This window comes from Tetrao urogallus (genome assembly GCF_951394365.1).
Source record: "Tetrao urogallus genome assembly, chromosome: 3".
Taxonomy (NCBI): Eukaryota; Metazoa; Chordata; class Aves; order Galliformes; family Phasianidae; genus Tetrao; species Tetrao urogallus.
In genome coordinates this window covers 17,603,668-17,627,689 of record NC_136815.1, presented here as the reverse complement: position 1 = coordinate 17,627,689, position 24,022 = coordinate 17,603,668, and the positions used below count along the sequence as shown (strand labels likewise).

The window sequence follows — 24,022 nt, the reverse complement described above, 5'->3', positions numbered from 1 at the left end:
AGTATTATGAAATGAGCGAAGGAGATCATCTTGCCATATGTGACACTTCTTTGTTTTTATCACTTTATCGTTTTTAGATTTCTTGAGACTGGCAAGAGTTTGTAAAATACACAGTTGTACACTTTTAATTTATGGTGGGAAATCTGAAAAAGGTACTTAAAGACATTCTCAAAATACTGAAGTTTTAGCCACATTTTTCAATTCCTCTCATCTCCTGTTTTCATTCCTGGGAAGTTACTCATCTGTAACAATCTTGCCTCTTAGACTTGATGCCTTGCTTAGGTCACACTTCCTTTCAAAGATGAGTACCAAAAGTAAAAAACTTGAAGTTTTTAAGGGAGCCTGTCTTTTGATAGCTCTTCATCTTTATAATAATTCAAAAATCTTTATTAGACTCAATGATATCTATCAATCAGAACTTCGTATAACTAAATATTATCTTTTGTCAATGAAAGATATCTGTTACTAGCTCTCCCTCTTCTCTCCAGAGTTGGTGATTTTACATAGCAGTACATCGTACATACTTTTTTCTGTATTTTACAGCTTTCTCTCCTCATATGGAAATCGTTGCAGGTCTGCAATTATTTCCCTTATGCTATTCTGTTCTGGATCATTTCCATTTCTGCTATATGCCTTATGAAATTAGATGACCAATATTTAACAGTATAAGACAGGAGAGGTATCACTGATGTATGTTTCACATTTCGATATTCTCTACCTCCCAATAAACACCTCTTATGACATATTTTATGTGTTAAGCATAAGTGCACACATAAAGACTTCTGAAAGAGTAAATTTCATATTTTTGGTGAGAACTGTGAGTAGCCTTAATTGTATTTCCCAGCACATGTACTCTTCTATTTTCAACATATATTTGCATAGACTGAATCTGGTAGCAATTTTTACTATAATGATTTAGTTTTCTGCCTTCATTGGAATAGTCTCATACTCCAGGATATTATTTTAACTTAAGATGTCTGGCTTCTTTTCAGCTGTGTATATGCTTACCAAATACATTAATCAGCTCAACTCAGATAGTTAGTGGAAACTTTTCTGCAATTATTTCTTTGAAAATTTTCTCAAAAAAGCATCCAAAGAATATTCTTACCATGGTGACACACACAAAAAAATTAATAATGTCCAAAACTGAGAGTGAGAGTTAACCAATCAGGATTATATTTCTGCATTTAGCCATGCTGAACACCTTTTACTTCCACATTTCCTCAGCTGTAAAAAAAAAAAAAAAACTGCTGAAAATTCAGGTTTTCAGATGTCTGAATTTGGATCCAGGAGCCCAGCTTAAAACTTCCACTTCTGAAATCCTCATTCAAAGTCTTTATAAGAAGCATCTGAGGAAACTAATCTTAGAAAAAATGTGTTTTGTTTTGTTTTTTCTTTGAACCTAATTTGGAATACTTTGAAACTCTTTTTCTAATCTTAAAGAGAATTTGTAGTAAAGTTCCATATGAAAATATATATTTCATATTGATATTAATTTTAAAATACTCCTGAGCTCTATTAGAAAACCCTGAGCACAACTTTGCCAGGTTTCTTTGCCAAAAGATTGCAAAACGTGATAAATGAATTGCATTGCATCACAGTTTTTCTTTAGTGATATGAGAACAGCCTACTATGAAGGATGTTATTTACTTCAAAATGCTGGGGAACTGTCTAACAGAATAAGCAGAAGGGAACACTTAGAATAAATATGAGGAGGAAAAAAAAAAAGTAGTCTATCAACATGGGTCCAAGCAGGAAACACTTCCAAAGGATGAGATGTAATCCTCGCCACTGGAACTATTCAGATTTAAGCCACACAAGTTGCATGGGAATATGCAACAGAGAGAAAACCCACACTGCCTTGAGCTGAACATCATGAATGATATGTTTTTCTGCCTATTAAACCAAACACTGAGTAACAATGCAGGTGAATTATTTTTTTTAATTTTTAAAAATTATTTATAGTAATTAGAGCTCTAGAATTAACAAGAGGAAACGAGCTGGGGACCTTGGAGTGCTGGTACTTAACCTCACATAAACCTTTCTTTAACACTTCCACACTCACTGAATAACTAGCAGAACTTGTGCATCTACAGTTACTCTGTGTTTACCCTGTATCTTTTCTCAGAAAAGGTTTCACCACCTCTTTGTCAACAAAGAGGTTTCTTTGATGTTCCTTTTCTCAACTTTCTTTCCCCAGTAGTAGTTTTAACCCACTACTTGGCATATCGGGCACAACTGTTTACCCCCTTTTAGTTGTTAATCTTAGCATATGACCTTTGCTGTTACATTCTCCCTTACATCTCTTATTCCCTCTATCCTATATAACCTTGCCCAATTTTTCATAGTTATTCATGTGTTCTTTCCAGTGTCTCATTTTCATCCCTCACAGTGATCTTCAAGAAACATTGGTTTCTTTCTGCCATCAGTCTTGGATGGTCCTGATGGAAGGAATGTCTGTAATTTTTTTAACACTAGAAAACTAAAATCCCACCTCAATTTCTTTTTCAATGCCTAGAAGAAATGTGTTTACTAACATAATCAAACTTGAGAACTGTCCTAGATGGTTAGTCATTCCTTCCTTTCAAAAGATGTCATTTTTTTCTTTTATGTTCATAATGTGTTTTATGTACTCAGAAATAAACTAGATCTAGAAAAACAAACAAACAAAAAATACAATCCTTTACTGTAAACAAAAACTTGTTCAGAGGAAAAACTTCTTTTGGATGGCTAGTGCATCTTAAGTGCCTACAACTGAATTCATCAACTTTAAAACACTTTTATGTGTAAGGAATTCTGATTTACTTTCCTTTATTTTCTCTCCAGTAACTGTAAAGCAACTTGAGAGTTGACACTCATAAAGTAGCCATCAGTCAATGCATTTGGTCAAAGCAGGAGGCAGATGATCAAAGGAACAAAACCGTATTGATAATGTGAAGTCAATGAAATTTTGTCTTACAGCAGCTAAAGTTATGGTATAATAACTCGATATGATATTTAAATAATAAAATATGACTGTTGACAAAAGGGTTGACCTCAGAACTGTCTAAACACTATTTGATTGGTGGGTTCTTATCTGGTCTTTTGTTCTTGATTATAATCGTGGAATCATGTGAGTTATTTTGGTTTGAAAAGACCCACAAAATCATCAAGTTCAATCATAACATTACTCTGCTAACTCCACCACTAAACTCTGTCCTTAAGCACCACATCTACACATCTCTTAGATACCTCCATGTTCTTCTCTTGCTTGGAATAAGCTCACTGAGTTATATTTAAAAAAAAAAAAAAAAAAAAAATGTAGCATTTAAGAGAGAAATTTCCTAGTATATGTAATGTTTTATAACTCTGCTTTCTTACCTCCTTCCTTAGAACACAGGGTAATTAGAGTATGAACTGTATCCATCAATTCAAGCTGCTGCTTCTGCAGGACACTGTTATTAGTTGTTGCCTTGTTTAATTGCTTCTCTAGTTCCTGGATTATATAGCTTTGCCGAGTGACCAAACTCTGTAGATTCTCTTTTTCCTCTTTCAAAGTGTCCATCTCTTCTTTATGTCTTTCTTCCATTTCTAAAATTTTGTGCTCAAGTAAACTAAAATAAAATAAAACATCAGCAGATATTATTTCATGATAACATTTTTCACAACACAGAAAGTAAAGCTACTTTATTTTCACTCTAGAATTCAATACATTAATTATTTATTCTGAAATTTCATAACTGTTAATTCAGCAAAACATTCTCCATCAAGTAGATAAATACGATTGATCTCTAGCATTCAATCTTGTAATTGTTTGCTTTAATACAGTGCTTAAAAATAAAGATCATGGAAATACATGTCTAGTTATTATAACCATCTGAGTGTATAAACATACAGACTGTAACAATTTTTTATTATAGGGGTTCAAGCAGAAAATTCTTATGTAGGCAAAAGGAGAAGTGAAGGGCCTTGAAGAAAATGTCATTACTAGTATGGGTAGTTGAATTTGATGAGAGATAAAAAGAGTAAACTAAATCTTTGTGAAGGGTTTTATGACGGAATGGAAGTAGGTAAGTACTAGCAGCTATCAAAGGATGTGGAACTCACAATAAAAAAAACATTTGATGTTCTCTGTGAAGCCAAGAATAGAATTATGTATCAGTTGAGTGCTATCTGCTTCCACATTTCACAGCTAACACCTGTCAACAGTGAACAAGAAGTTTTTTCAAGCCCTTGTTTTGATTCTGTGGTGATGCACTGGGTTAGCATGACAGAGTTTCAATAGCGAGGGATGGGAAAGGCTCAAGAGTCCAGGAGCTGTCCCAGCTAACTCCAAAAGGAACCTACCTCTGTCCAGAGGTGAGCCAGTGAGCAACACTGGTTGTGCCTCTGGGAGAGTGGATAAGGCACAAAAGTAACTGAGAAGACTGAGAACATCTGGGAGAAACAGCAGTCCCCAGAGTCAGGGCAGAAAGGCAGGACGTGCTCCAGACACAGTGAAGAAGCTCCCACAGTCCAGGAGAGGCTTGTGGTAGAGCATTTTGTTTCTCTGAAGCACCTGGGCATCACACAGAGCAGATCTCCACCTGCAGCCATGGAGAAGGCCACAGTGCAACAGTAAGTGTGGCCTGAAGAGCTGCAGCCTATGGAGGGCTCCTGCAGGAGCAGCCCGGGGCCAAAGCCGCAGACATGGAGAAAGGCCCCAAATGGGTCAGAAGGGATGAGGAACCTGCCACTTGTAGGGACCTGTGCAGGAGCAGGGCAGTCCCAACAAATGAACCACGTGGTATGTTCCCATACTGCAGCATTTCTTGAAGAGCTGCAGCCTGTGGGAAGCCACTGTGGGATCAGTTCAGAAAGAAAGGCATCTCGTGAGGGACTCCATAGTGGAGCAGGAGAAGAGAGTGGTCATGTAGGAGGGGCAGATGACAGAGCATTATGCACCAACCACAGCTCACATTCCATTTCCCTACACTGCTCAAAGGGAGGAAGCAGAAGATGGTGATTGCAGTGGGAAGATTTTTTAGTTTGCTTTTACTTTCTCACCACTCTAGTCTGTTATTAATATAAAATGAAGAGAAAGCCTGTAGTATGTACCACGAGAATGTGTGGTAGTTGTTAGTTGCCCATCAATGGTAAAATACCACAACTGGGAGCTTAAGAGAAAGATTTTATTAATATTAGATAAATAAATAAATTTGTCTTCTCTGCTACTTTCTTCTGTTTGGTAATTCTACTGTAAATGCCAAAAGAGGTGTTTCTCATGCTCAAAACCAACTGGTTGTTACAAACTTCCCAAAAAACTGCTTCCTGTCCATGACAGTTCTAGATTTTATTTATTTGCACTCTTCCCCCACCTTTGTTTTTACTTCTGGGTAATAGATCAGTGGCAAAATGCCTGCATAATTTCAGGTCATTTAACCTAACTGAAGAATATAATAAAATCCATATGGAGTTGTTTCTGCTAGATATCACAGAGCCTTAATATAAGCTGTTACAAATGATAACAATGCAAGGATTAAATTCAGGTCCTGGATTTGCTGTACAAGCTGGAGTAATATAAAAGTTTTTTTTTTTTCTTTTTTTTTTTCCTCACTAAATAAAGAAAATCAAACAGCAAATCTCTTTCTGAAATGTATGAATGTGGGACTCACAGAGATATTGAAGAAAATATACTTTGCAAGATCAACATATCTAGTTCTGTGAAAATCACAGGGATCTGAGTGACGAGGAAGAAATGAAAGGAGGGGGAGGGAAAACACTTTTTCAGCTTCATTCCCAAAAGCAAGGGTGAACATTATATTTCATTCTTAAAGCCTCATTAGTTGGTAACAAAAGCAGAACAAGAATTTCTGCACTGGAATTTGATAATAGAAAGTTCCAATATGAAAAATGCATGGATTTCAAAACCAAAGATGTTCAATTATTGTCACATCTTATCATACCCATGGATTTTTTTTTCATCATGTGAACTCTAATGTTAAATACAATACTTGGATTTTTGGAGGACGTCTGTGAAAGTCTTTGAGCTTTGTTATGCTCAGACTAACCAAGGAAGTTTGACATGTTTGAAAATTTTATGATGACAAAGCTGTTGTTAGTCATAAATCACTATTCGATAAAATTGCAAAATTTATATGCAAAATTTATTAGTTTTTCCATATTTTCACAAAAATTATTAAATTGCTCCTTTTGACTCTAGATTTTAATTTTTCTGATAGACTGTGAGTTACACTAGTGTACTATAGATTGGATCACAAAGCAGTCCCTGGGCACAGTCTGTGTTTGAATAGGTGCTAGATATGGCTACCTCCCACTCTAACATCTTATTTAATATACTTTTATGACAAGGTTACCCACTTAATGAACAAAGAGAAGATAGTGGATGAGGGATTTCTATAGATTTGAACAAAGACTTTGATACTGTCTTTCACAGTATCCTTCTGGACAAAATGCCCAGCATGTAAATGGATACATACGTAGTATCATTGGTAAACAACTGACTGAATGGTAGGACTCAAAGCATTGTAGTAAGTGGGACAGCATGAGGCTGGTGGCATTGCTCCCCAGGGCTCAATTTTAGGGACATTTCTCTTGAAATTTTTTATCAGTGACCTAGACAAAGAAGCTAAGTGCACACTAAGTAAGTCTGTGTATGGCATTAAATTAAATGATTGCCTTGAGAGAGATCTTGGTAGAACATTAGACAATAACCAATCATATAAAATGTAATAAGAAATGTAATAGTGGATTATGCTTTTGGGATGGTGTAATCTGAGATATATGTTTAGACTGGGGGACAAGTGGCTGTACTGCTGCAGAGGGATTTGGAGGTTTTGACTGATGATAACCTCATTATAAGTCAACATTTCACCCTGCCAGCCAAAAGAGCCCAACTGAATTAAATGCATTAACTACTGTATAGCTAACCTGTCAAAAAAAAGTGATCGTCCCACTATATTTAGTGTTGGTTTAGCTTCGTCTTAAATGCTGTGTTCTGCGCACACTGGGGCTCCACAGCGTAAGGGACAAAACTATTATATGTGTCTAGCTTTGGGCAAGAGCAATGGCAAAAGGTCTAGAGGGCATGACGTAGAAGTGCTTGAGGATACTTGGTCATTTGAACTTAGAAGCGACTAGGGGTTGGTTTCATTACTTCTTCATGAAGGACAGGAGAAGGAGGTGCTGATTTCTTTTCTCTGGTGACAGACAGCAGAGCATTAGGTCTGAAAGCTGCATCAGGGGAAGTTCAGATTGTATATTAGAAAAAATCTCTATTGAGAAAGTGGATCAGCCTGGATCAGGCTCTCCAGAGAAGCTGTCGCATTTGAGTCTGTTAAGAACTGTATAGATCATGCTTTTATGTACATGGTTAAATTTTTAGGTTGCCTTTTGTGGAGTCAGAGATGGATTTATGATTACCACAGGACCCTTCAAACTCAGGATATTCTATGATTCTTACAATCTGTGGAAAGCATTCAGAAAATGTGAAAAAAAAAGCCATATCCATATGACAGTACAGTTAAACAGTAGGTAAAAATAAAAACAGTTCCATTTATCTTTGTCCATGTCTCAGTACATGGCATCTCCTTAACTCTTGTCCACGTCCAAATTTAAATGATTTCCATATCTTAATGATTTCATTTAAAAGATAGACTTTGACAGTCACAATATGTATTATTTGTTTCCTACCATAGCCCTAAGAACGCAGCAAACCTATGGAGATGGCAGTCTTATTTGAAATAACAGTGGACGTGTCAAGCAAGAAGGAGGAAGCTGACAACGTTTAGAGCTTTCCATTTAGCATGTACAGAGACAGACAGCAAACAGATGTTTTACAGCTTTAGGAATAATATATCCTAATATTTATGAGTGGTGTTTTGAGAGCATGTGGTGGAAAGAAGGGATTGTCAAGACACTTGGTTTCTTTACAGTTTTCTATGTAGATTAAAATTCTTGTTATTATAAATTGCAAAACTAAGCTATTTTAAGGAATGCATACGCATTTATGCAATGATCTTTCCATAGCCACAAGTATACCACAGATAAGAGTAAGTTCTCAGGATAGGACCACTCCCTATATTCCTAGGAGAAATCCATAACAACTGCAGTTAATTTGGTTTTACTAAGAATCAATGAGAAACTTATTAAAATCTCTGATGAACAAAAGCAAAAATTTAAATAAACTTGAGACTTCTGCACTAGCATGTTCCAAAAGGAAAAAAATTCTATGCAGCATGAGAAAAGCTGCTCTTAGGGACTTTGACTCCAACAGGGACAGATTTCTTCGTATATTATTAAATTAATATATATTATAGCACATTTAAATAATAAAAAGTCCTAGAAACCTCATCAAGAAATCTTTAAACAGGTTGAAAGACATACATAATACATTTAGGATTTTTAAAAGGTTGTCAGAGCACTGTAATATGGAAATAAGAAAGAAAGAATAAAAAAACCTCTAATACTCAAATAGAATGACGAAAGAACTTGGTTGAGTTCTTAACAAGTTTTATCCATTTTTCGAGACACGTTATGAAAACAGAGTTGAAAATATTTCTACTAGCTTTCATTAATGACTGTTATTGACATAAAAACTCACAAAAATTAAAAAGAAGGGTGTCTTTATACCGATTAGTCTGTAAACACTGAATATAATTTACAACACTCTTTGATGTGAAACGCCACAGATATGATGAAATGACTGCTTCCTTTCTACTTCAAGTTTACAGTACAATTTTCTTTTAGGTCTGAAAACATTACAGACCTAAACAGATGAAGTAGTCATGGAACCACAAAAAAGTAAGTCACTATTCACTAGAAACATCATATCTATATATACATGAACACACAGACATATGCATACATGTATGTATATTTTTTAAATTGTAGCTTTCAATCTGGGGGAAAATATTGAGCATATTGGGAACACAGTGAAGTTAAAAAGAACAAAGAAATGTTATTATATGGGTAAGTATCAATATTATCCATTTGAAAATGGCTCCTTGGAGCTATTACCTTAAAGACATTTAAATAATAAACAAAACTCTTTGTTTTCCTCCAAAGTAACCATGTTTTTTTTTTTTAATCGCACAACATGTTGTGATTCATCAGGCTGGGAATCTATTTTCAACAAATGATATGCTAGCTTTGTCAGGATATAAGCCAGTGATATGCCTCGATGCAAGTGTGCTGTGTTCAGGTAATTCAGAAAAAGCCCTGTGAGGATGCTGAACAAGGTAGAAGGCCAATACAGAAGTCAGAGAATGACTTCCAGTAAAAACTGCTGTCGGTTTGAAAGGTGATGAAGGAGAACATGTAGAAAGCAATCTTGTAGCTCTCTGGGGAGGAAGGAAGTCTGGTTTAGACAATCTGCCTTATAAGGTACATAGTTTATTCACTAATCCATTCCAGACCATCGCAGTTTCAGAAAGCTTTTTTTTTTTTTTTTTTTTTTTTTTAAAAAAAAAAAAAAGTCTTTCTTTTCAGATGCCTGAGTTTAAACATGTGGGAGTGGGATATAGACCAGATCTTAGAGATGGACATCTTCTGCATTAAAATAACCTTTAAAAAAGACTTATTAGAAAGATGTATAAAATCATTTACTTTGTTAAGCTATTCAATAAATAAAAAATAAAAATAAATAAATAAAGGAAAAAAAATCACATTACAAAAAAATTCTTAACTGTATATATGTGTTTTTCTTCTATAAAGAGTGTATGGGAAGATAAACAGGTGGAGAACTTAAATGCCTATATTTGAGTGCAGTAATAGTATTTTCTCATTAAGATACTGCAGACGCTTTTATGTGACTGAGTTTTTTTTTTCCTGAATTTAAAGGTGCTAACTATCTGTACTTAAGTAGATGTGCTAGTTGGCTCAAGGATTATAAAAAAGTATCCCCATAGTTCTTCAGGCTAGGTTATTTAGCCTCAGCCTATTTTTTATTTCAGTTATAAGACAATTCCACTGAAATCACAAAAATGAAGTGAATAAAATGAACCTGACTTTACCTTCTTGCATATGCACAGCTTGTAAAAAAAAAAAAAAAAAAAAGAAAGTCACACATACTGTGTTTCCTCATCTTTCACACAGTCAAATGGAAATTCACCATTTTTAAGTACATCTTTCATAGGATGACAGTTCTTGTATTGCATGCTATTGTAGTTTGATTTTCTGCAAATTCAAGTTGGAATTTATGTTTAAATTTAATACCTGCTGTTTACTATGGAGTGGTCCAGAATCTATTATGATTTTCCTCTTCTATTTCAGAAGCGAACAGAAACTTATTTTCATATTTGCATATTGAAACAAATGGCACACAAGTTAGAAGCAGCTAGTACACTATGGAAAAAAAAAAATAAAGTAAAAGAAAAAGGCTCAAAAGAGCACTTAAGCAGGGAAATCTTTCAAGAATAAATTAAAATAGCATTTTAAAAGCCCTTGTGGGATTAAAAATGGCAATGCAAGAAACCACCATTTACATTACAGTGGATGGGAACCCACAAGACTAAATTATTTATGGCATGAGAGCATTGAATAGAAACAAGATACTGGGGCAAATGTGACTCTACTTATGCTATGGAATATCTTTCACTTCAGTGGGATAAAATAAAAAAGTTGGCCACTCTTCCCAGCAGAGACAGGAAGTAAGGAGAGTAAGGCCAAGAAAAGAGTCTAGTCAAAAAACATGAAACAGTCCCCTGTTGATAAGCAGTATTTATTGTATTTAAGGATAATATACAAAGTACCGTAATATATCAACAATCACTTATTACTACTATAATACTTTGTATTTATTTCATCGAAAATACAGTTCTTTGGAAGTGATTAAGATCTGTATTTTTATTTTACATGGAGGAAAATTTAGCACAGAAATGATCTCCACCCAGTGCACCGTTTTGATTGCATTTTGGATCGTAATAGTTCCTGCACTCATTCCCACTGTGGTGTACACCTACTTCAAAAGAAAGGCCCTTTGCAACAATTTACAGTCCATGTAGACAACAAAAACAAAAAGATTTCTCAGTTCACTGATTTCAAAATATAATATAGATAAAGTCACTTTAACTGCAAACTACTACTGAACATCATCTGATGAGTAATCAATAAACACTGTTTAAAGTTAAGCAAGCTAAAAATCGTTGCTATATTCATTAACTTATTATCTCCTGAAATCATCAAAATTCATCCCATAGTAAACACAACACGCATATAAATGATTTCATGATCAAGAACTTACAAGTCTAAGATTATGCAGTTCTTTGTTATGAATAGATGATACATAAGATGATGATTCCTTTTTTAATGTAAGAATAATGCTACCCTCTCGCTAGCTTCATCAGTCCCAAGGACACAGGAGGAAGACATGAGAAGTGTTTGCCAAGTTCCTGCTTTATGATATGATGAAAACCCATGTATTTTGCCTTTTATACCCAAACACCTATCAGAGAAATAATGGATTCTTAAATGTTTCTTTTTAACATACTACTCCACCTCTTTTTCCTAAATACCAAGCCAGACCATTTTGCCACGACATAGACTATTTCATCATAATGTCAGTCAAGTCAAAGGTCAACTTCAGTCAAACTCATTTGTTTACTGACATGAAGGCTTTACACCCTGACACATTGCTAAGACAAATAATTTCAGATTATTGGGTACACAAGACATCACATGAATGACTCAATCTCTGGATCAGGATCAGTGAATAATTTTTTGTTGCAAAACAGATAGCAACAGATAAAAATACAAGTATTTATATACTTAAAAGCCAATATTTGGGTTAATCTCAAATTGAAATCGGTCTGTAAAACGTGTAAGCTTGCCTCCTGCACAACAGCAAGATAACACTTTCCACCAACTACAGGAATATCCCAAAAGCACAATTTAGATGAATTACTTAACTTCTGAGGAACTGGAGTACAAGATAATTCCATACTTAACCACTCCTACCTCCAAAGGAAATACATGGAGTTCAAGAGTTTTGAATGTAATCCAGTTTCTCCAGAAAAACAAAACAAAACAAAACAAACATTTGGTGGAAATAATTAATTGAATCCCCTTCTTTATAACAACTGAATGCCAGTTTTCATAACTGGTAGCGCTTACATCATATTATTTTTGGCTAAACATATTTCTTCGCAATGACATTTTCTACTTCTCTTTATTATATGGATCCCTGTTGTTTGCCTTTTCCCTGTTGTTTCATGCTATTGATAATCTCTGTCCACTCTGCTTAAACCTAGCTGTTACAGAGACAGGAATATGAAACTTAGTTTACCAGACAGAGTTGTCCATGTTCCCCCGGTCCATGTCCGAGTCCATTTTGGGCTTGGGACTGCAGAATAGAAGGCTGACAGGGCTCCTCTGACTAGAGGACAGGGCAGCCCCTTGTCAGACATGGCCAGTCCCCATGGCAGCGAGGACAAAGATAAAAATGTGAAGCAAACAACCCTGTGAAAGCGTGGCTTGTGAAGATCAGGGGAGGAGGTGCACGGGCACTGTACAGAACTTTCTAGACAGCCTGCGGAGAGATCCATGCTGAAGATGGCTGTCTCTCTGCAGCCCATGGTGTACCCCAACAGCCAAACAATCCTGTCCTGAAGTATTTCTGCCCATGGAAAGGAACCCAGCAGGAGCCAGGAGAAATGGTAAGAAGAAAAGAATAGCAGAGACAAACTGTGATGTCCTGACCCGAGCACCTACTGACCATTGTGCTGTGCTGCTCAGGGTAGAGGAGTTGGAAATGAAGGAGAGAAACTGATCCTGGGAACAAAGGGGAGAAATGGAGGAAAAGTGTTTTTGTTTTTATCTTTTTTTTTTTTTTTTTTTTTTCCTTAACATTCAAACCAACATTAACTGGAAATAAATTAATTCTTCCCCAAGTCAAGTCTGTTTGCCCATACAATAATTGGTCTCCCTATCTATTTGAACCTACAAAGTTTTTTATCTTATTTATTCTCCTAGTTCAGTTGAGAAGAGAGAGTAAGAGTGCAACTGAATGGACATCTGGTGGCCAATGAAGGTCATCCCAGCATCCCTGCTCTAAGATCCTGGACTGCTAAGTGCCACAGTTTTAGATATTCACAAAAAGCCACCAAACTCAAGCTTTAGACATGTTCAGCCATCAGTTCCCTCTTGAATTGCTGTGTAGCTGACTTGCACTGTCAGTGCCTCAGTTGCTGTGTACTTCAGTGGAGGAGCTGAAGAGAGTCCAGGTTAGTGTATGAAGTCAACATTGCAAATGCTGAATCTAGGGCATTTGCAGAATTCAAGAAGATAACTGTAGTACAGAAAGGAACAACACTGGAATTTCTTCTCAACATTAGATTTACTGCTTCATAAGCTATGTGCTGCTGAACTGTTGTTTTTTTCACTCTTGAATTTCAGCATAAAACCCAAATTTTGTAATTAACTTTTTTTTTTTTTTAATAAAAAAAGCATGGCTCCAAGATGCAAGATAGAATGAAATGTTATAATTACTGCAAAGAGAAAGATTCTTCTACGTGTTAGATCATCATAACCATTTATTTTAGTTGAACTACTGAAGATTTTCTATTTTTAATGCATGTAAAAATAGCTGATGATCTCATAATTTATGTGTCTGCTTGAAAATACTCATCCAAATTGTCCTTATGTCTTTCAGTTGTGGTCATATGACTGAGTTGTCACGAAACAAATTGAGATATGAACTTACTTTACACAGTGCAAATGAAAAGTAGTAGAAATCAACTGTATTATACAGGAGCTAGCACAGTGTAACTTCACACTAGCTTTTTCAACCATTACATAAATATTACTTATAGTTTCAACTTAATGTATTTATTTCATCAGTTACTTATAGTACCGTATGGACAAACCAGGTTATGATCAACAGAGAAAAAGTTTAAGACATCAGTGAATGTTTCTTACCTGTTTTTCTCATGAATTTTCAGGATTTCATTTGTCTGTTGTAGCAGCTGTTTTTCTAGCTTGTAGGTTGACAGTGAATTTTCCAGTAGCTGAATTTCAAGTCTGGATGTTTGATTTAGCACCTTAAAGATAAATTAAAAACATTAACATTTATAATACCCCAATTGTGTTGCTATAGCAATGTAAACATATTGAAATCTTTCTCTTCTGATTTGATGATTTATTAGAAATAACTGTCATTTCTAAATCCTTTTATTTAAACTCAGCTAGAGCAAATGAACTCAATCAGTCTGCACTGATATGTAACAGCTGACACTCTGGAACCCTGCATGTTGTAGAATAAATAGTACTGGTCTTGCAGAAGAAGGAAAGGTGACTGCCAATAAGTTTTACTTCAGTGGAAAGAGCAAAAGATATGCTTCAAATATGCATTCTTATAAAGCAAGCTTAAACTAGAAGAGTACATATGTACTTGAATTTAAGCCCAAAGTACTGCATCTGCTGTTTTGCAAATGGAATTCCAACTCTAGTTTTCCCCCAAGATCTCTCCTTTGTAGTGTTGGCAGAAATCTGGTGTCTGCTTATGTTATCACCATTTGCCCTGTTACATTCCTTTTTTTTTTTTAAAGCTGAAGGCTGTAATCTTAATGCTTTATGCAATTATCTTTCACCTTAGCATGGTCTGTATCAACAAAACAAATTTTACTAGGTACGTCAGACTGAAAGAAGATGTTCATTCAGATGGAAGAGAATAAATGCTGAATAATAGTTCAGAAGTGAAAATAAAATCAAGAATGAAAATAATAAAATTATTTATGATGGTTGATTTTGCTGATATACTGTTTTTCATTGCATAGATTCTAGAGAAGCAAGTATCAATATTTTTGTAGGTAAGTGTGCGTGCAACAGCTGTGAGGTATAATCACTTCTGGAACTGAACATGACTCCTCTCTAAAGGAACCTATCAGACCTATCTTGGAAGGCCAAGTTTCAGTTTCGTGATGGGATTAAATAGTAACATCTTTTCATGTATGCCTAACAGGAATTTATGTTATCATAAATGAAAAAAAATGGCTCTCAACCTTAATATATGCAGTGCCTTCTTTTTGTTTGAAGTTCTTGATACTCACAGAATGACTTGAATTGGCCTTTTAATAGGGAACAGTGGTTGAAAAAAATTGTAATTGATCTCTATACAGATATTTTGATGTTTGAGATGTATATATTCTTAAATTCTAGGAGGCATCACCACAGTTTTAGAAGGACCCGGTCGGAACCGATGTATTACAAAGGTTAGCAAGGATCAAGGAGACAGGAAGATACCGATAGATTTGCGAAGAGCATATATCTGTGGAGTAGCCTACTTAGTTCTCACTATCCTACTATTATTAATTGGCATTACAATACTCTTCCTCAAGTTGAGTATTTTTGCCTATGATGATAAGCAGCGAGCAATTTTCTGTCCTTATCTTCATCAAAGTTTTCATCTTACTTTCTCCATTGTCCTGCTGAGGCAGTAGATTGAGGGAGTGGCTTGTGGCAGATCTGGCAACCAGCCATGGGCACTCCATCACAGTCTGTCTGTCTCATCATTGCCAACAGCAGCCTCAGCTCTGTAGCCTTCTGCACCATGCTTTTCTGATTGCTAGTGGAGCCAGTCTACCATTTCCCATGTTTCTGTGAGAGCCAAAGTAGGAAATGTGCCACTGGGCTGGAAGTCAGATCAAGGACTGCTGCAAGGGGACATGTGCTGTGCTGAGGGACATGGTTTAGTGGGAGCTATTGGGAATAGGTGAACGGTTGGACTGGATGATCTCTTAGGTCTTTTCCAACCTTGGTGATTCTATGATTCTATGATTCTAAGGTAGATACCAATTGGTATCCTGAGCATCCTTTAAATTCTTCAGCTATAGGTACAGAATAAGAAGCACTGGTGGTGCTTCTACCTTGAACTGATTTGTCAATGGAAATGAGATAGGGGCAATGTATACGTATATTCTCCCTTATGTAGTCGGATGAGGTAACAACAAATGAGTTCTCAACACCTACACCTAAGGAGGTCTTTCATACCCCCCTGCTACACCTCTCTCTGCTGAGCAAGTGATATCACACTTTATAGAAGGTATTCACAGCTTCTATTTCTGTTTAGATATTCTGTTGAATTTAGCTATATTTGTTGTATTGATTTATAAATTCTATTGAAATACCATTCCCAACATTTTCATAAGTTACTGTGGTATCTTTTTAAAGCTGTGGTAATTTCAGATCACCACATTCTTTAGTGGATGCTTATCTACTAATAGAGATGTAGAAAAAAGGTGCCTGTGTAAGGCAGTGCAGCAACAGCTTGTACCTATCATTCCTAGCCAGAGTTGTTTAGAGCATCTGTCTTTCATAATTGCTGCAGCTTCTCAGTATATTGTAATGCAGTTACATAATAACATGGTAATGATATTTTAGATGTGAATAAGAACATTGTGATTTCTCAGGAAGTGCATATGCTACTAGAACAAACCAAATAAATGCAACACATAAACTCCTGTGTAACATACCACATGCTAGGAAGATCAAAAATAAATAAGCATCATAAACCAATAGAACTCAGAAGTCAAAAATTTGTATGTTGCAATAAGCCCAATAGGAAATTGTACTCTGTGTTATACCAATGATATAAGTGTCACTTGAATCAAATGTGTTATTTTAGTTCTAGGAATCATATAAAGACGGCTTTTCAAATTCATGTGATATGCAATTTTGCAATACACAGTGTTTTATAAAGAAGCTGATGCTGGCCCCTCTATCATTACACTGTAAAAGCTGCCGATGTATAATACCTTTCAACTAGAAACATCTTCCAAAAAGTAACCTTATAAAAAGAATGAAGGCAAGTAATAATGAAGATCAAAGGCTCTGATTTAGCCTGAAACTCATTATCTCGCTTGACATTTGTATCATTCACAGTTGGTAACTGAGCTACTAATTTGAAGTCAAGTACTGATTTAGTTTCCTAGCCATTCCAGCCTGCTTTATACACCTAGAGCTACATATACCAACAAAATGAAACCTGAAGAAAGTCACATAAAAAATCACTGCTTTTCATACCAACGTGTAAGTTTCTTGGAAACATTTGTTGAAATGTTTTGCATGATGTATTAGAAAAGATGGGAAAAATTCTCAGCAATTAAAAGCTTTTAGAAAACTGCTCTGGGAACATACCTGTGTTTCAACATCCGTAAGTTTTCTTGTCTGTTCTGCTGTCTGGCTGAGGAGGCTGGTCCCTATCTCAAGCATGGTGGCGGTGTGGTTCTGCACAGCATTCTGCTGCAGCTGCACCATCTCCGATTTCATGTTTTCCACAATGTAGCTCTCAAGCTGTAAAAGAGAAAAGGTTGTAGTTGTGGTGTTTTTGCCTGCTTAGGCCTTCGGGTGACATAAAGATGCATATCTACCATTCTTGCCAAAAGGGGAAATTTCAAAGTTTTCAAGGGCATTCAGCTGACCAACTGGAGCAGGGACCAGACATTCTGGTAGCCCCTTCCAGTCTCTGATTCCCATGTTTTCCAAAGTACTACAACCTGCTGGCATGAAGTCCTGTTTGTCTCTATCTGTGTTGAAGTTGCAGCAAATATTTCTGGTAAAGTTCTCATGGCAGTTCCAAACTGACCACCAAAAGATCAAAGCTCACCACAGGGAAAATGCAGGTGCAATTTGAATATTATAGCATATGAGTCCTTTCTGGAAATGATCCTACCTTTCCTGGATTGTTACTATTTCACAGTCATTCAACAACATGACATTTTACTGAGTCAGATTCTCCTCAAAGAGATCCACAAACTTAGCAGTGGAAGCCCCACAATTTGTGAAGACCTTCTCTCTCATGGTAATAAGACAAGGAAGCTGTTGATAAAAAAATCTTGGAAGCTGTTTTGCTCCTTTGCCTCAGAATAATTTGGTATTCTTTTATGTTTAGTTAAAAAGAATGTGAATTAGGACTCTCAAAATAAAATGGGCACCCCAGAGGGTGACACTTCTTGGTTTTGTTTTAGTTAACATAGGCAGGGTCATTCCCTTCTATCTACCTAAATCCCTGCCCTGCCACAGAAGACTGTGAAGCAGGATAGCCTACAACATGAAGAGATTGTTACATGCATAGCCATCTTGTTTCACGTACTCCACAAAGTATTAACACGTAGAAAAGTGTTTTGGAGCACTGGCTGCAATACATTCCACTGAAATAAGCTGGATTCTAACTGATTTACACCCAGTGAAGATTTGGTTCCTGGTTTCATTTTGTGGCTCATCATGTTTTTTACAGCAAGCTGATTCCAGACTTAAGCACTCTTTGCCTAATAATTTTAACCACATTGGACCTCCTTCTGGAACAGCAAGGATATTTCTTTGTGAAAGGTAAGCTGCACAACTAAATAGTGAGAGCCAGATGGAGTTGATTCAAAGGCTGAAGAAAGGAACAGGAGTCAGGCATAAACTGCATGATTAATAGGAAGGGTTGCTTTCATCTTATCTATTAGCATTCCTGTGCTGATGGGTAACTACTGTAAATGTTCTAATGAGCCACATCAGCTGAACTTACTAAAGATTCGTTACAAATTTGATCACTTACATTTGCCTCTTGCTAGTTTTAAAAACATTTTTACAGAAAAGAACATTGTCACACTGTAAGGTGTTTTCTGAATGAGACAGCTGAGGGTTTTGTTGCTGTTGTTGTTGCTTTTTTTTTTATTTGTTTGTTTGCTTAAACTTCAGTTTGGAAAAACAATTAATGCATATGATGGTCAAAAGTGGACATCCTTTAGTTTCAGACCACAAAAAATTCTACTTGAATTATCAGGTGACCACTCTGGTCTGGAAACCTGCAGAATGTTTTAAGTGGTGGGGATTTTTTTAATATAATATTTAAATGAGAGCTAACAGCCAAAGAAAACTCCATGCATTGCAAAAGATGCCTGAAGTGAATATCTCAATTTTCCACTGTCAAAGGAAGCTCACTGCTCAGTTTTAGTTAGTAAACTAAAACTGAGATGTTGCAGATATTAAGCTAGGTCAAGGGAGTTTTACAAATCTATCATATTTCTACACCATGCTTTTATGTTCAGTAATATTTTGCCTTTATTTCTTTCACATCAGATGGTGTATTTTTAGCCATCCTTTGTTTCTTGGTGGTTTTATAGCTATTGAATTTATTTACAGGTTATCCTTTGGTTGCCAATAATCCCTGTGAAAGAGCCCCAGAAAAAAGAATGGTAGTTCTTCTCCATATTATACTTCAAATACTGGAATGCATGAATAGGAAACCCAAATTTCTCCCCCAGCATTAAATTCCTGATGAAACACAGGTCCCTCAAGTCCTGGTACAGCCCAGGATTCGGTACCAACACACTGCAAATTTCCATGCATCTGATGTCTTCTTTTTTCATAGAATCGTAGAATCACAGAATCACAAGGTTGGAAACGACCAATAAGATCATCCAGTCCAACTGTCTCCTCATCACCATTGCCACCACAAGCACTAAACCACATCACGCAGCACGTCATCCAGACGCCTCTTGAACACTGCCAGGGACGGTGACTCCACCACCACCCTGGGCAGCCATTCCAGTGCCTGACCACTCTCTGAGAGAAAAAGTTCTTCCTTATGTCCAACCTAAACTTCCTCTGATACAACTTGCAGCCATTGCCCCGTGTCCTGCTCGTTGCCTGGGAGAGGAGGCCAAACCCCTCTTCACCACAACCTCCCTTCAGGAGGTTGTACAGTGCAATGAGTGCATTTCCAGATGCACTTATAGCATGTATGCATCATGAATGTGCAGTGCATTATTTGTTCAGCTTTCTGAAACTGCCTCACTCACTGCGTAAGCTATGTTGTGTATATGTGCTATGGATCTTTGAAATCTATTCAAAAGCATAGTGGCATAGTGGCTAACTCATTGCACACACACAAAAAATAAATAAATAAATCAGAAATTAGAAATTTTCACGCACCAGTAAAAAGAAATGTGGATAAGGATGTAGACTTAAAAAGACAAAAGCACTTCTATATTTCTAACAAGATGCTCTGCTTGCTGTTTTACTAATGTCACAGAAAGGAATGCATTTGAAATGTACTGTATCTGTGTGGACCTACAGCAATTTTCACCTAGCAGGAGCAAAGGCATAGACTGAGTCATACTGGATACTTCTAGTTCTTCTAGACTACTTCTAGTTTTTGTAGTCTGGCACATTCTCCGTGGTATCCAGTCTTAGGCAATTGCTCCTGGTTACTTACCCCTAAAGCACACTGTGGTTGAATCAGGCACTGTCCCATTATAACAACAAAACTGACTGTCCTGTTTCTGAATTAATCAGTAAATGCTTTTGTAAATATTTGGTATTCATTAGACTGCCACAATAGCTTCTGTGAGCACATCTTAGGAGTACCAGGAGCTGTTTGCCCAGGCAAAGGAGAGTAGAAGAGTGGGTTCTGTTGTATGAATCTTATTTCCTTCATCCACATCTTTTAGTTTGCTCAGGAGATTTACTGGTTATACTGACCCTGCTGAAACTCACATTGACTCCAAGATTTCAAAATTTTACCTATTATTTTTATTGCAGGAAACCAATATTTACTGGGTTCATTATTGACACGTGCTGAGTTTTTTTTGTTGTTGTTGTTGTTTTGTTTTGTTGGTTTGTTTTTTTTTTTTAAAGCCTTGCATTTTTGAAGGTCCTGTATTAAATTTATTAAGCCTTAGACTAAGATTTCTTTCTGCTTTGGTAACAGGGATAACATCTATTTAACAGGTGATAGATAAAAGGATACTTGTGTGGTGGGCTCACTAAAAATAAGTGACACACAGAAACTCATTCACAAGAGTAATCCTGAGAACACTTAAGACGCGTTCTTGAGTCTTTGAGAATCTGTTCATGCCATGAATTATTTAATTTCAATTTGTCAAGAGATTCTTCATTAAAAAGTCAATATGTTTTTACAGGTGTGTATACATTGTATGTTTGGATTTTCAAATCCTTATGCTACTAGTTATTCTTATTTCAGTTACTTTTTGTTGAAATAATGAAACAAAATTCTTTTCTGCATTCTTTACCCCCCATTCCACCCTTCCCACTACATGGCTTTCTATTGCTCATTGATGTCCCTGTTGTTAACTCAGATGCATCTGCTTTTGGTAAGACTCATTATGTTGTACAGGAGTTTTCAGAAATGCAGAATTACAAGTGGGATGCATAATAACCTTGTAACATTCTCAGATATAAAACTGTCAGAAGGTTCACTATTATTGTTTAATAAACATTCCAGAGGATTATGCTTTAAAAGTATCTAGCTTTTTCTGGACAATGTTTATTGAATAATCTTCATAGAAACCACCCAAACACTAACAGAACTATTAAAATGGAAACTGCAACTTAGGGCCTAAGTAAATGATAATGGTTTGTGGCAGATGGCTTATAAATAAAATAAGAGGTTTTTCTTTTACTTTGATCAAGTACTGTTGGTCTCAAGTAATTATATGGTAAGGACTGCTATGATATCCAGATGATGTTAGGCTTTTATATGCTGCCTTTGCACGAGAATGCAAGTTAAATAGCAACATGCTGCTTTCCCTCTCCTACCATCAACCGTATATTGCACGGCATTTGTAATGGTAGAAAGAAAATACACCAGTGACATAAGAGCTGTTCTGTTTTGTCTTGCCTTGCTTTGCATACAAGAAAATGTACAGTAAAAATGTATTACAGCAACCAATTAATACACTTTTCTCAATTCTTCTGTCAGAGTGGGGGATCACACCTTCCACACCTTAGGGAGTCATCTGAAAGTAATATTTGTAGCAACACAGTACGTTTTATTTTTCCAATACTTAAAACACCTCAGTGGGAAATTCAAATATATAAAATTTCTGTGAATTTTGCAAAATTGAAGTAGTTAGGAAGGAGCTTATCTCTAAGAAAAGTCAAATGGATAGGATAGGATAGGATAGGATAGGATAGGATAGGATAGGATAGGATAGGATAGGATAGGATAGGATAGGATAGGATAGGATAGGATAGGATAGGATAGGATAGGATAGGATGGGATAGGGTGGGATAGGGTGGGATAGGGCAGGGTGGGAAAGGGCAGGGTGGGATAGGACAGAATAGAATGGAACAGAACTGAATGACAGAATGGAACAGAATAGGTCTGTTGAAAGGGACTTCAGAGACCATCTAGCCCAACTAGTTGATCCCTTCACAGATAAACAAAAGTTAAGCATGTTGTTGAGGTCATTATCCAAATGCTTCTTGAATGCTGACAGGCATGGGGTATCAAGCTCTTCACTAGGAAGTTTGTTCCAGTGTCTGACCATTCTCGTGGTAAATAAATCTTTCCTAATGCCCAGTCTGAACCTCTTCTGGTATAGTTTAGTGCCATTGCTGTGCATCTTATCATTGGTGACCAGAGAGCAGAGTCCAGCACCTCCCTCTACTTCCTCTGCTCGAAAAGTTACGGAAAGAAATGTGGTTACCTCGTGGCCTCCTCCATACTGAACAAACCAACTGTCCTTATTCTTTCCTCATAGGACATTCTGGTCTTGTTACCAGCTTTGTTGCCCATTTCTGGATGCTTTTAAGGACCCCAATGTGCTTTTTATATTGTGGAGTCCAGAACTGCAAGGAATATTAAAGGTGCTAAATACAGCAATAGAATCACCTTTTTTGACCAGCTTACTATGTTGTGTTTGACTCATCATATATATACTTTTAAAAACTGATATTACAGTTATATATATTTTTTTAAAAAACAGCATCAGCTACAAACTATTTGTGAATAAAAGAATAGTCAGAAAACAGCAGTGTTACAGAAATTGAACCATCACGTACAGAACAAGAAAGTTGGGACAACTTCAGCATTCATCCTTCCACTACTTCTGCTTGTATGAAATCGGTAGGAATCAGAGAAAACAAAGGCAGAGAGGACAGGAAGGCAATGAATAATGCTCAGAAGTTAACACATTCATCTACACCTGATTTGGAGCAGCTCTACCTGGATCTTAAGCATATCAAGGAAAGTGCACATCAATCATAAAAAATGTAGATATATGTAAGTTACTCTGAAATTAATGCCTCCTCTTTATTTTCATGGAAACTGCAACAGATACAAGGAGCATTATTCGGTAGAGTAAATTCTTAGCTATGAAACACTATTTTTCAGCATAGTCACCACCATAAGCTATTAATTTTGGTTAGCAATGAACAAAAGCCTGCATGCTGCACTCTTAGAGATCTGCACCAGCAGAGGTAACCCACTGTCACTGTCACCACTGCTGAAACACATCACTCACCACCTCACTGTGCTCATATCCACTCTTTGGTCTCCATAAACATTCAACAAGCATCAACAAGCAATTCTAATAGAAGCCAGAACTAAAAGGGCCAGGAGAGTAACCCAGCAACTGTAAATGTAGCTGAACAAACACTTAGGAGAAAAATTAGCTAGAGAAAGTTTTCTGAATCATTTCTGTTTTAATGTAATATACCCAAACTTCTAGCCTTCATGCAGCAAAAAGATAATCCTGTTAATTTTTTGAGTTACCCCTTAATAATAATAGGTTATTTGCATAATACTTAAGCAATTATTTATTCTCTACTCATGTTTCTGGAGTTTTATACTTTCTGTAATATTGTAACCAATAATTTTTAATTCTCACTTAGACATATTTTTTTTACATCCTAAATCACTGTGATGTTTTTCATATTCTATCCCTATCAGAGAAACAACAACTTGCACTATATATCCCCCTAAACCACTCCATGCTGAAATGAATATATGCAATTCTTAACTGAAATATTCATAGCATTATTTTTCCCAAATCTAATCTTGTAAACAGATAGAAGATACTTTGCCTTAGTGAAAACTGAATCATTCAGTTCATGTATTTACTATCTAGCTATAAAGCATAATAATAGAGGCTTACAATTAAATTGCCCTCAGGAAAAAAACTATTGTTGATTATGTATGTTTAATTTATAGCCTGCATAAGATTTACATAAATAAATCAATGAATGTATTCTCATATGTATAGCAGCACACTGCTACAAATATCCACTACTTGTATCTTTCAGCATCTGACCAGTG

General features: G+C 36.2%; 1 protein-coding gene across 1 annotated transcript in view; it reads right to left on the bottom strand.

Annotated features, from left to right (window-relative positions):
* Nucleotides 1-24,022, bottom strand: part of ANGPT1 (angiopoietin 1) — a gene marked incomplete at both ends in the record, with an annotated part of 160,010 nt that overhangs the window by 67,005 nt on the left and 68,983 nt on the right. Inside the window, 3 exons of the mRNA XM_079533382.1 lie at nucleotides 3,361-3,593; nucleotides 13,894-14,015; nucleotides 17,110-17,265. Of these exons, the coding sequence (XP_079389508.1) occupies nucleotides 3,361-3,593; nucleotides 13,894-14,015; nucleotides 17,110-17,265 (511 nt within the window). The remainder of the gene's footprint in view (nucleotides 1-3,360; nucleotides 3,594-13,893; nucleotides 14,016-17,109; nucleotides 17,266-24,022) is intronic.